Below are 12,583 nucleotides of genomic sequence, written 5' to 3'. Positions count from 1 at the left end.
TTACTTAAACGTGGGCTTAGCCTTTCATCGCGGTGCGGGGCGCCACAAATAAATGTGGCCCCTTTACTAGCAGGAACGGAGAACAATGTAGGGGACCCAATTTCCTAATCCTTTCGCCCGGTAGTCCAGACACTTCCACTGCCGGCGGAGTATAGCCTCTCCGCGCCGGACCGTGTTGGGGCGGAGGGGAGGGGGGACCCCTGCGGTTGTCCTTTATTGTCTAGGGAGCACCTGCCAGGTGGCTGGCCGGTGCCAAATGCGCGCGTGGCGCCAGGCTTCACAAAGCGCCGGCAGCACCTGCGTGACCAGCGAGCGGCCTGGGGCTGGTGGACCACTGGTGGAGGGAGAGTACCGGGAGGAAGAGGATCCAGGACGGAGGGGCTATGAGTGCTCCAGGTCTCCGAGGGCGCAGTGACCCGGGATCAGCAGATCCCGAGAGTCCGGGGCACCAGGCAGCGGGAGGGAGCGCGACCCGGGCTGGAGGAGGGAGGGGCGTGGCCGCGCGCTGGGGGAGGGCGCTGGAGGAGGGGCTGTCGCGCGCCGCTAGTGGCTCTGGGGGCTCGGCTTTGCCGCGCTCGGTGCACTTGGGCGAGAGCTGTAGCCGAGAGAGGATCACAGAGTCTAGCGCAGCCACCGCGATGAGAGGCGCTCGCGGCGCCTGGGATCTGCTCTGCGTCCTGTTTGTCCTGCTCCGTGGCCAGACAGGTGGGAGAGCGCGGCAGGCAAGAGGATTGCACCCTCCACCCCGTGGGTGCAATCCTGGGTCCGGAAGGGGTGCCACCAGCCGGGGTGCGTTCAGAGTGGTGACTGTTGGCTTTTCCTCCGCCTGTGCGTTACAGCCCGTGCGAAGGTGGCGGGCGGCTGCGGGACTCTGTTGGCCGCCTCGCTCACCTGCGCCAGGAGCCGGCAGCGGCGGGCGGTGGAGACCTGGAGCCGAGAGTCTTCCGGGAGTCGGGGCTGCCGGCGAGTTTGGCGATGCTTTTGTGCCGGTTGAGCCCGGGTGGCAGTGGCGGGCGGCCTCGGGCTTCGCACCGAGAGAGTCCTCTTTCAGTGCGAGGCGCGGTCACGGTTTCCTTTTGTTAAAAGTTGCGTGTGGGTGACCGGTGCCCGTGAGAATCAGCCCACGGGTCCCCGGACGCGCGCCGGGCAAAGTTGGAGAGCCGTTCTCTTTACACTGAGACCGCTGCCTTCCCACCGTGGGCGCTCTTTGTGCACTGGGTTGGGGACCCAGCCGCAGTCACTCTGGTCGTGCGCGGAGCCACCCGCGGAAATGAATCTCGGGCTCGCTTGTGAACCCCCCCCTTTTTTTTGCACGGGGAACACGCGGCGTGCGGCTCTGGGGCGGGACCCCGCGATCCTGTAGGTGGCGGCTACAGGGACAACTTGAGCCAGGCGTGTGGCGAGCAGCCGCTAGGTTGCAGACTTTTTCCTTTTGTAAATCTCGTGCTAAAGGCTCGCCCCTCTCTGCAGCCGCACGGTGTTCATTGCTGCCACGCGCCGGGGAGCTGCTGCAGCCTACGTTGGCCGCCAGCTTCTGGGAAGAAGAGTCCTCGTGCGGGGACGCAGCTGTTCTTGCCACCTTGTGCGCACAGTATGAGGAACGAGCCAGGCCGCCCCAGCTTTGGAAACCCCTGGTCTCAGTGTATGAGCCTTGTAATCGCAGGTGGCCGTTTTCTTTGGGAATCCCGAGATCTAGACACCCCCTCCCACGTGATAAAACCATCCTCTGGCCGCATGGGGTGGGGTGAGGGGTGAAAGGGTGAACTTCGTGCAAATCTCATTTGTTTCTTCAAGTTGTTAGGAAAACCAGGGTACCTCTGCACGGGAACTTGGGTCTCAAGGTGGAAGAGGATCTGCAGGCTCCTGGAGCTCCTTAGCCCTGCCCCTTTTTGCCAGGTGTCGCTGGTGCACTGCCTGTGCGGGTCGCCTGACTAGTCCCTGAATCCTTGGTTTCTGCCAGGTCGTTTTCAAAACAAAACCCAGAAACCTTTTGAGGTTACCCTGATGCTATAGGTTAGGGAGAATCTGCGCGCTGGGATGAAGCGCCCAACGGCCAGCAACGCTGTGACCTGTTTTGGAGCCTGCCGCTGGTTGCATTTTCCAGATCCCACTCCCCTGATGCTTTTGAAAGGCCCGGGAGGGCTTTCCTGTGGGGGAGACCTTGCCTCTGAACCCCTGTGCCAGAGGAGGGGTCTCCAGGAAACACAAATGAGTGTCTGGATTCCTAGACATATTTGACCGCTTAGCCGAAAACGCCCCCAGCGATCTTTACACGTTCCACCTTGCTCCGCTTTAGACAAGGTGGAACACCAGAAAGATAGTTCCCCTTTAAAAGCTGAAACGACTCAATGATTTACATCTTCCTTCTGATTAGTGTGTTCTGACCAGTAACTTTCTGGCAACAAACCCTTGCTCTGCCCCTCCAGTTTCAGGCTCCCTTTCCAAACCTTACAGCCTCCTTGGTTCTGCACTCTTGGGTGGGTCATTTGAATTCGGAGTGGGTGGGGGGCTTCGGTTTCCCTGAAGGTGCTAGGAGATATTACATCATGAAGGATCGTGGTCTAAGGGATGGTGTGTGTGTGTGTGTGTGTGTGTGTGTGTGTGTGTGACTGTTCTCCTGGCTTAGCAGGAAATCCTTTTGTGTTTTTGTTTATGTTGTGCCCTCCATTTGGAGGGCTAGCAAGTGCCTGCTCTGTAGTAACCCCTCCTCCTTCCTGGGCATTCACAGCTTTTGGAGCTCAACAGGATGGTCCTGAAACAGTGAATCAGACCTTTCCCCTTTCCTGCAGGTGCAAGACCCTAGGCATTTATGCACCTGGCATTCTGGCTTATGATCCTACTGGAAATAATCGGATAATTCTGGAATAGAGAGAGCCCAGATAATTCCACTTTCCCCACCCATCCACACATTCTTTCTTCTTATGACGTTTTAAATCATGCACAGCGTGCCTTTGCAACATGCTTTCTAACGTGCCTTAAATATCATATCATGAATGTGCTTTGTGCATCCGTGGGACTTTATAATCAGCAAATGTCTGCCAGGCCCCGCGCTGAGGGCTTTCTCTGCTGTTTCCCTATTTAGGGGGCCCAGGAGCTTGGGCCACTTCAGCCTCTACTATTTTCCTATTGGAGAACAAGTTACTTACCCAAAATAATCAGTGAAGGAGCCTGAGCTCAGCTCCATATGCCCACTGCGTATCCATTTAAACAGCTTGCCAGAATTTGCTGTAAAGTAAGACACATACAAAATTATTTAATGAGTGTTTACTATAAGCCCAGCCCTGTTCTGAGGGTTCGGGGACACAGGACTGCTGATTTTGGTAAGAGGGAGGGCTTCAAGCTACCTGTCTTAGAACATTTTGGTTAGTCTTTTCAATTTAGGTGAGTTAATTTGCCAGGAGGATTCCCTGTATAGCTTGGACAGGGGCATTTGAGTCTGTTGTATGAGGGGTTGGAGGAGGGGTTAGATGGTCCCATCTAGTTAGGGTTCCTCAGAAAGGAAGATAAGTTATCTCTAAAATGAAGTTGAAAACCATTCCCAGCCCCCCTCAAATAAAGATGATTATACTGTTATATATTTGTCCCTGATAACTGGCTTCTTAGCGGTCATTTACTCTGGCCCAGCACAGTGAAATACAATGACCATTTACTGCACTCCCAGAAGAAATTCTCCTCAGAAATGTGCCAAGTATTCCGTGGACTCCCTTGAGTGAGCTGAGGTTGCAGGAGTTGTTTTGGTGACGGATTTTGCCATGGTTGTTGACAGTCCTTAGAAGTTACTCCTAGGACTTTGACTCATTACTTCCAGCTGATTAGAGGACACGAGGAAATGAGCAAACCAGCCAGGGTGTCCAGAGACGATGTCTTAGCTGGATCTAGGGTAAGCCCTTAGAAGTGTGTGTGTGTGGGGGGGGGGGCACAGTCTCATCTCTCCAGGATGAATTCGGTTTAAGAGTTGGCGGGCGGGAGTGTGGGAACTGCTGTAGTCATGTGTGGTAACTTTTCCAAAAGTGGGATTAAAAGACATTTGTAGGGATCCAAATATGCAAAATTTCATATGCAGCTTCAGCAGTACCAGTCGCTATTTTCACGGCTGCAGTTCTGGGGTGAGCAGAGCTTGGAAGGGAGTCAGCGGTAGGGAAACGCTTGAATCGAGGACAAATCCAGCATGGATCTTGCTGAGCAGGAGAGACCTGGGAGCAAGCCTGGCCCCCTGACTTGGATTGCTGCCATCGCGAGGTGTGTGGTTCATCTCGGACTTCAGTCTCCGACAAATGAAGAGTTGTTTGAAGCCAGTAGCCAGCTCATAGGCATGCTTGTTTGGCTGACTGGATGCTTCTAGAAAACATGGAAGATGATTCCAACAAAATGCCCCAACCTGATCATTTCCCATCCCTCTTATGCATCAGCTTTCATTTTGGCCGTGACATGTGTTCCCATGCACACCTTGACAGAACGTAGCGTTTACGTTCAGTTATTTAGGGCAGATGGCATCAGAGTTCAGAGCTCCCTTGCTGGAATTGACATCCCGATCTGCCACTTACCCACTGTGTGATCAGATACCAGATGCTTCCCCTCTGTGGGGGGAGGGGCGGCGGGGTCAAGGCACAAAGGCTGGGGATTGATCACAGGAGGTTATGAAGGTGCTTAGCATGGAGCCCCTCTCAGGAAGTGGGTGGTCCCTGCAGGGCTGGGATTTTATAGCCCTCTCGGCTAAGGTCTCTGATGGGGAAAAATGCAATTGTGCAACTGGCGTCAAACCAGATGGCTTTGGTTGCTCTACCTTTTTGCATTTTTTTTTTATTAAGATGAAGCTTACTCATTGAATGACTAGGTCTTTAAAAACATCTGCCCATGGTGATGCGTGCTGCTTTTCCTGGCTCTGTAATTGACCGTACCTTGGTCCCTTGACTTTCCACCAAAGGGCATACAGAGTTTGGGATAAAAGTTTAGGGAGTGAGAATCCAGGTGAATAAGCTCCTCCTCTGGTCTCTGGAACCCTTTTCCTTACGTAAAGTGGCTGTGCAAATATAGAACCATAGGAATTTTCTGGAGGGGCTTTCCTGGAATATCTCCCCGGAAGTGCAGGGATCTTGTAAACTTGCTCTTGGCTAGGTTCCGACCCACAGCGGGCTGGAAACCATTGCTTTAACAGCTCTGCCAGTCACTGGACCACGCTTTGAACACAGGCAAGGCTAGAGAAGTCTGGATCAGTTTAACGAAGCTTATTTATCAATCCCTCACTGTGTCCTCACCGGGACAGTAGATAGGAGCTTGGGTGGGGGGGACGTGCTCAGAGTAACACGGTGTGTGTGTGTGTGTGTGTGTGTGTGTGTGTGTGTGTGTGTGTGTGCAGATGCGTGGTGGGTGGGCAGCGGTTTCAAAGAGAGGTGCCTCAAGTCTAGTTGGGCGGGTGTTATTAGCACTGACCAGGGGACTGTGGATCTCCACATAGGAGATCTTTCTTTGAGATAAGACTGAACCCCTCAGAAGGGGAGCAGAATATCTATAGTTGTAATAGTTGGAAGAATCGAGAGAAACGTGGAACAAGATGTTCGGATCTTGCTTGAGGATCACCCAATCTTTGGTCAGATGGCTGAGGGTAAGGAAACAGAGGGTATAAAGGTAGAAATGTGGGTCTCCTGATTAGATTAGCCCAAGGAACAGGATGTGGGGATGGGGAGGGGAAGGGAGTCTATTTAGTGTTGAGCTAGGTCCAGATTGTGAGGAAGGCCTTGAAGGCCAGGCCAAGGTGAGCTTGTCTGGGAACAAGGTCACCAGTCCAGGGCCACCTGCTTTGCCTTCTGTTCAGTTAAGCACAGCTTGGAAAACAGTGCCCTGTCCTGCCCCCAAACTTGGGATAGTCTTACTATAGGCAGTCAAGAAGAAGGGAGAGTCTTTTTAGTTATTATTTTTAAAGTAAAATTGTATGTCCTAAAATTGACCACGTTAACACTTTGGAATGCACAGTTCAGGGGTATTGAGTACATTCACATTGTTATGAAACCAGCCTTATCGTTCATCTTGCAAAACTGAAAGCCGGTACCTACTAGAGAGCTCCTCCCCACCCATCCCCCTGGCTATCACTGGCTCCGAACTGTGTTCTGTGTCCGGTACTGGTAAACCCCACAGTGTCTGCCTTCTGGTTGGCTTGTTTTAGTTACCATAATGTCCCCCAGGGGGTGGTCTTCTGTGTTGTGTAAGGCCAGAATTTCATGTTAATTGTTTGTATTTTTGAAACAGGTCTTTCCATGTTGACCAAACTGGCTTCTTAACTCCTGGCCACCTTGCCTCCATCTCTCTGGTGCTGGTGGCACATGGCACATGCCATCACCACACCTGACAGGGTTTCCTCCTCCTAAGGCTGACTAGTATTTATGCTATCATATGTATACTGTGCCTGCTGTTTCTCTATTCACAAGCTGATGGGCACTTGGATTGTGTCTACCTTCTGGAAATTGTGAATGATCCTTCCGTGGCGGCTTTGGAGGAGCTTTTATTTGTAAGGCTGCCTCACCTCAGAATGAGAGCCCTGTGTTAATGGAGAGCTGTAGAGACGAACAATTCATTTAGGTTCTTGGGTGGTATTGGGCAAAAGGGATGGGAAGCCCTGTGCGTTAGACATATTCTAGAAACAAGGAAGAGTGCCCAAGAGACTGAGATGGGTAAAGATGGCATCCAGTTGACACTACCTGCCAGCCACCAAGCCTTGGGAAGGATAGTTGGAGTTCGGCTGGTGTAACTGCCTGGGAGTAATGGTAGATGTGGGGGTCACAGGACAGGCCGGGAGTGGGCTCTTTATGGGGAAGAGCATGGTGACCAGCTTGTTCATTCATCACCTCTGGGTTACATTTATCGGAAACTCAATTTCACAGACACAAAGTTTGATATCAATGAAATTCTTTTTTTTTTTTTTCCTTTCCGGGCCAGGTCCATGTAAGAAAGAAAATGAAACCCCATAGTCTCAAACTCTGGCTCAACACTATTATGAAAGGATTTGGGGGATTATAAAGAATTCCGTGTTAAGTGTGCACCGGTCATATGATGAAAAGAAAGATGTCGTGAAAGGAACTGTCCTGTGGGAAGGTGAATAAAATGGATGCTTTGGGTGGAGATGCAGACAGAGCACTTTGGGAAACAAGGACTTTGAAGGCAGCTTAGAGAAATTGGATTTATTAAACCTGGCGACGATAAGGTGAGGGAGGTTTAGCGACTGTCACTCTCAGAGTATTTGTAGTCTGTGACAAGACTGTAACAAGCTGTCAGTGGGCATGCATTGCCCTGGAAGGAGACTGGGATTGTTTTCGGAAAAACAATTCTTTAATTGTGGGCTGAAAAAGACACCACAGCTGGCTAATGGATCTCCTCAGGAGATAGGAGGAAAGCCAAATGTCGTTTTGGTATGGTCCCATCCCGCCTAACTCAGCTGGCTCGATGTCCCTTTTATGGTCTGCAATCCTCGTTACGTAATTTGGAAACGAGAAAATAAACTGGCCTTGCTTGTTTCCTCACCCCGTTGGTGTGGGGTGGAGAATTTCTCCTATGTGTTGCGTGGACTCACAGCTTTTGGCTCTCTGGAAAACAGCCGGTGAGGAAGCCACAGCCTAAAAATAGGTTATTGATCTGTTGGGGTAGGTCACCTAACCACAGAGTAACTTGTGCCGTGGAGTGTCAAGATAAGGGACCTAAGGAAGCCTGAGGTCTAGAGAGATCCATCCCCACCTAAGGATGGTATGCTGTGGGGAGGTGGTCTGTGCTGTGGAATACCCTGCCCTGTGGCTGGACAGAAAGCTCAGCCGGGATGCTCAGTATCACCTTCCTTTCCCCTTGGTTACTCAGGGTGGGTTGCTCCTTCTGTGGCTTACCCACAACCCTTCTTTCCCATCTGCCCTTTCCCTTGGGTCATTTCCCAGTCGTGGTTCAAAGTCATACATTAGATCAACCCAGAATCTGGAGAAAGGTGGTAGGAGCCGCGGTGGGGCTCACCAGCTTTTTTTGGTCAGTAACATCATGTAAGAATGAATGATGGTGTGTTAGGTGGGATTCCTGGCTCTCCACGGGGAGTTCAGGGCTAGGGAGACCCCCCCTGGAATGTCATGTGTCAGGTTTAGTTGGCGGTCTGGTCATGTGCCTTACAATTGGGTTGGCGGAGAAGGCATTGCTCTTGAGTAGAATGGTGGGTCCAAAGGCATTTCAGGGACCTGAAGTAAATCTTGAAGAGGGCTGTGATTCTGTCAAGGTTTGAACAGCGAAAGTTAAGTGTTGAGTGAGCCAAAAGGCTCCCACAGGAAGAAGCTCTGGAGAGTGGCGTACAAGGTGATGTGGGCTCATCTTCAGGGCACCTGGATTTTTCAGAATGCTTCAGAAATTGAAGCATTTCCCACAATGCCATATGTGATGAGATTTTTGGAAATGAAATCTGGTCAAGTAATTGCCTATTCAGAGAAATAACTTTAAAAAATGGAAAAGTATGCATCTCGCTTTTGCATGTGATTATGTCTGTGTGTGTTTCATGCAAATCCAGTTCAGGTATGAACTGTAAGTTGTTTTTAAGTCCAAGGCTAATTGCACTCCACCTTTTCCCTCCCTGCCATCCTCTGCAAGGCACTGCCAGCTGTGGTTCCAAATATCTGAACATCTGACAGTGCCAGGAGGTGACTCCTGTTGTTCATTCGGTGACAACGTAAATCTTTAGGGAAATGAGAAAGAAGGTATTCAACAGGCTTCAAAGGCTTTTTTTTTTTTAAAAAAAAAAATGTGAATTCTTTTGAACTAGCAAAACCTGGGATGAGCAAGACCTTGGAAAGGTCTCTGCATGGGCCGAAACACATAGGTTCTTTCCAGATTCTGTGGCTACTGCTGCTGCATTAGAAGGCTCTTAGAGCCAGGCAGTGGTGGCGCACACCTTTAATCCCAGCACTCGGGAGGCAGAAGCAGGCAGATCTCTGTGAGTTCGAGGCCAGCCTGGTCTACAAGAGCCAGTTCCAGGATAGGCTCCAAAGCTACAGAGAAACCCTGTCTCGAACCCCCCACTCCCCAAAAGAAAAAGGAAAAATAGAAGCTCTTAGATCTACTGGTGGGCCCTCTCCCAAACAATATTGGAAAGAGGGCTAGGTCTCCTGCGGTCTGTATACCCAGGAATGAACACATTTCTGGGTATATGGACTGTATTTTGGAGTTCGGGAAACTATAGTTTCCTTAGGACCTGACAAAGAATGGTGGCTGTAGTGGGCACAGTACTGTCACATAAGGGAAGGTGTAGGCCTTTGACACTTGCCTGGGAATAATCCCTCACCTTGACCTAGTAGGGAAAAAATGAGTATAAGAATGAAAAAGAGGAGAAACTTGTCTCCTTTGTCCTTGTCTTTAAGTTGTGAGGCAAAATATCCAGCTTGCCTCAAGTGACTTGGAGTGTTTCAAAGGATTAGGAAATGGGGGAGGGGTCCTTCCAAATGTTCTGAAACTACCAGTAATTTGAAAATAATAGTCTACTCTTAAGCCGAGAGTTTTTTCTCTGTGTTGAGAACAAAGAACCAGTGGTCACAATGGATTTGCCAGTCACTGTGTCTATTTGGAGGAGCTAAGCACGGAATGGAGTCCAGTGCATCTATTCGATTCAGGGGGGAAACTGTACTGGGGGTATTAGAAGTGTTCAGGGTTGGTGGCATTGACTGTCATTCTACCAGGCCAGCGTATGCCTAAAAGTGGTACAGAACTGAGAAATTAGACAGGTATTTTAAAGGTGCTTATTGGGTCGTAGAATATTTTAAACGCATTTCTGTTTCCATCCTAATTGTCACAGTGTAGATTTCCTTCATAGTTTGACTCCACAGTGTCTCACTATGTAGATCAGGCTAGCCTCATAATTACTATGTTGCCCAGATGGACCTCAAACCCTCCATCTTCCTGCCTTGCCCCCCCACAAGTGCTGGCGGTATAGGGATGTATGTGCCACATTACCAGCTGTGGTTTTCTTAGTATGAAGGCATTAGAATAGCTAGTAATGAATTTGTCCTTGAATGTTCTTGTATTTATTTTTATATATTATGTGTGTTTAATGCAGGGAAGTAGTAGGTACATCTTGAGCTGGACCGGAACCAGAAAGTACCATTTTGATAGAAGAAGACCTCCCACCCCTCCACCCCTCCCTCCCCCGCCCCAGTTTTAAAATAAGCTAGCATATGTAGAAGGGGTTTTGAGTTTTTTTCTTCAGATCTGAATGTGTTGCCTAATTTACATTTCAGCATTTTCAAGGGACATTATTTTAAATGATCATCCAGTTTAGAACCCCTGTCTTCTAAAGGGGCTGGGCGAGTGAGGTGCCAGCAGGCGAGGGGCCCCTCCTGACACAGGGAGTGCATGACAGACAGCCACACAGCATAGTCCCGCTGACTGGCACAGCTTCATTCTGTTGTATTGTTCTTGTTTGTTTGTTTTGTTTTCTGAGACAAGATTTCTCCATATAACAGCCTTGGCTGTTCTGGAACTCACTCTGTAGACCAGGCTGACCAGGCTGGCCTTAAGTGAACCCACCACAGAGATCCGCCTGCCTCTGTCACGAGTGCTGGGATTAAAGGCGACCACCGCCCGGCTATTGTATTGTTCTTAAATTGAAGTGTTGGGTGGGGGATAGCGGTGAACATCCTTGACCTGGGGCCTCTATTCTAATGAATTCCTTTGCTCTCAAGAGCCCAGAAAAGCAGGGAGGGGAAAAGAGTAGAGAAAACCTTTGAAGGCCTGTTTTACAAAAATCCATTGAATTTAGACTTAATGACCAACAGGTTCTGGTCAATGACGGAACAAACAGAGAAAGGTCACAGAAGGTGACTGTGAAGGTAGGAAAAAGATGGCTGCTCAAAGATGAGTGGAGGGAACAACAGGCTTAGGGACCAAGTGGGCGGGGTTTTTTGGTTGATGGGACCATTACCTTGTCAGAAAGGACTGACTACCCACTGAGTTCTGTCCAGTAGTTTGCCATTCTTGATTCAGCTGGAACTCATTTGACAGAAGCAGAACTGAAACACTGGGCCAGCCCTCACCTTTAGGATTTGGGGGGCAGATGTACCAGCATTTCGTCCGTACTGCCAACCTGGCCGTCCTGATCCCGTTCAGAAAATGTGGGCTTTATGGGGGGCAGATACACCAGTGTTTCATCCGTACTGCCAACCTGGCCGTCCTGATCCCATTCAGAAAATGTGGGCTTTATGAGGAAAACTGTATGAGATGATCTGCTCTCTGTCAGGTGCGCCCTTCTAGAGAGCGCCAAAAAAAAAAAAAAAAAAAAAAGCAAAAAAAAGTCGACGCTGGTGGTGCACGCCTTTAGCCCCAGCATTCGGGAGGCAGAGGCAGGTGGACCTCTGAGTTGGAGGCCAGCCTGGTCTACAAAGTGAGTTCTAGGGCAGTCAGGGCTACACAGAGAAACCCTGTCTTGAATGCCACCCCCACCCCTAATTAAAAAAAAAGGAAAAAAGAAAGAAGAGAAAATCTGGGGCCCCAGTGAACTGGGTGTTGAGACTGTGGAACCAGGGCTAGAAGCTCCTCCCTGTCTGCCCCGATGGTGAAGATCTGGCCCTTGTGGAGGGACCTAGGGACAGATGATGGTCTCCCTCCGCTGGAACTGGGAAGGACGCCTCTGAGTTGAGGGTTTTAGGGAGGAAGCCTGAGGAGCTTGATGTGTGGCATCAAGCTATTGACTATTGAATAAAACCGCTGGCTTCGAACATGCACACATGGGTCCCAAAGTCAGTTGTCTGAATCGCCTGTTCAGAGTTTGAATCTTTTGTCATGGGATAGGACCTACTGTTTGGGGTGAGCATTTCAGGGTCTGTGTTTAACTAGACCTTCGTTCCTGCTGTTGTGGTTAAAAAATATAATGTTGCTGGCATGTTCCCCGGGCGGCTCGCAGAGCAGCCGCTAGTCCGACAAGGACGGCTGTGGGTCCCTGCAAGATCCCCAGGGTGGCAGGCTGGTCCCGCCAGGCGGCCCAGAGAGCAGGCGGGCGGGTGCGGCGGGTAAAAGACTTAGAGGACATAGTAAATAGACGTAAGGCTAAACATAAAGGTAAACATTTATTACTTAAAGAAGAGGGAGACAGAGAGACATGGAGACAGACATAGAGGAGACACAGAGAAGACACATGTGCACATGCCGAGAGAGGGGGACAGAAGAAGGGGTTAAGATGGCAACGACAAGGTCAGAAGTGGCTGGGAGTGGGCGTGGCTTGCCCTTAAAGGAACCAAACCAAAAGAATAACACCCGCTTTCTGTTGCAGTGATAGGATTATGACCAAAGCAACGGGGGTAGGGGGGGTGGGGGGGGGGGAGGAAGGGGTTTATTTTGCTTTCCTGGTTAACAGTCCAACATCCAGGGAAGTCAAGGCGGGAACCTGGAGACAGGAACTGAAGCAGAGAGGATGGAGGAGTGCTGCTTTCTTACACAGCTCAGACGCAGCTACCTAGGTATGGCCACACTCTCAGCAAGCTGGGGCTGCCGCCTCAATTGCCCATTAAAAGCCTTGCAGACAGATATCCGCAGGCCAGTCCGATCAAGACAATTGCTCTGCCTAGGTTTCCTCTCTCTAGGT

General features: G+C 50.3%; 1 protein-coding gene across 5 annotated transcripts in view; it reads left to right on the top strand.

The window, feature by feature from the left end:
* Window positions 1-368: 368 nt before the first annotated feature.
* The window catches only part of Kit (KIT proto-oncogene, receptor tyrosine kinase), a 78,274-nt gene continuing 66,059 nt past the window's right edge, over window positions 369-12,583 (top strand). For 4 of the 5 annotated variants that reach the window (XM_048414890.3, XM_048414889.3, XM_048414888.3 and 1 more), the window contains exon 1: window positions 547-705. In XM_048414890.3, the coding sequence (XP_048270847.3) occupies window positions 639-705 (67 nt within the window). In that variant the 5' untranslated portion in view covers window positions 547-638. Of the gene's footprint in view, window positions 397-546; window positions 706-12,583 lie in introns of those variants that run through there. The other variant, XM_085691767.2, reaches the window with a different exon arrangement.

The sequence above is a fragment of the Myodes glareolus genome, chromosome 8, assembly GCF_982192425.1.
Source record: "Myodes glareolus chromosome 8, mMyoGla1.1, whole genome shotgun sequence".
Taxonomy (NCBI): Eukaryota; Metazoa; Chordata; class Mammalia; order Rodentia; family Cricetidae; genus Myodes; species Myodes glareolus.
Note: the sequence above shows the minus strand (reverse complement) of the source record. Positions and strands in the feature narration are given on the sequence as shown.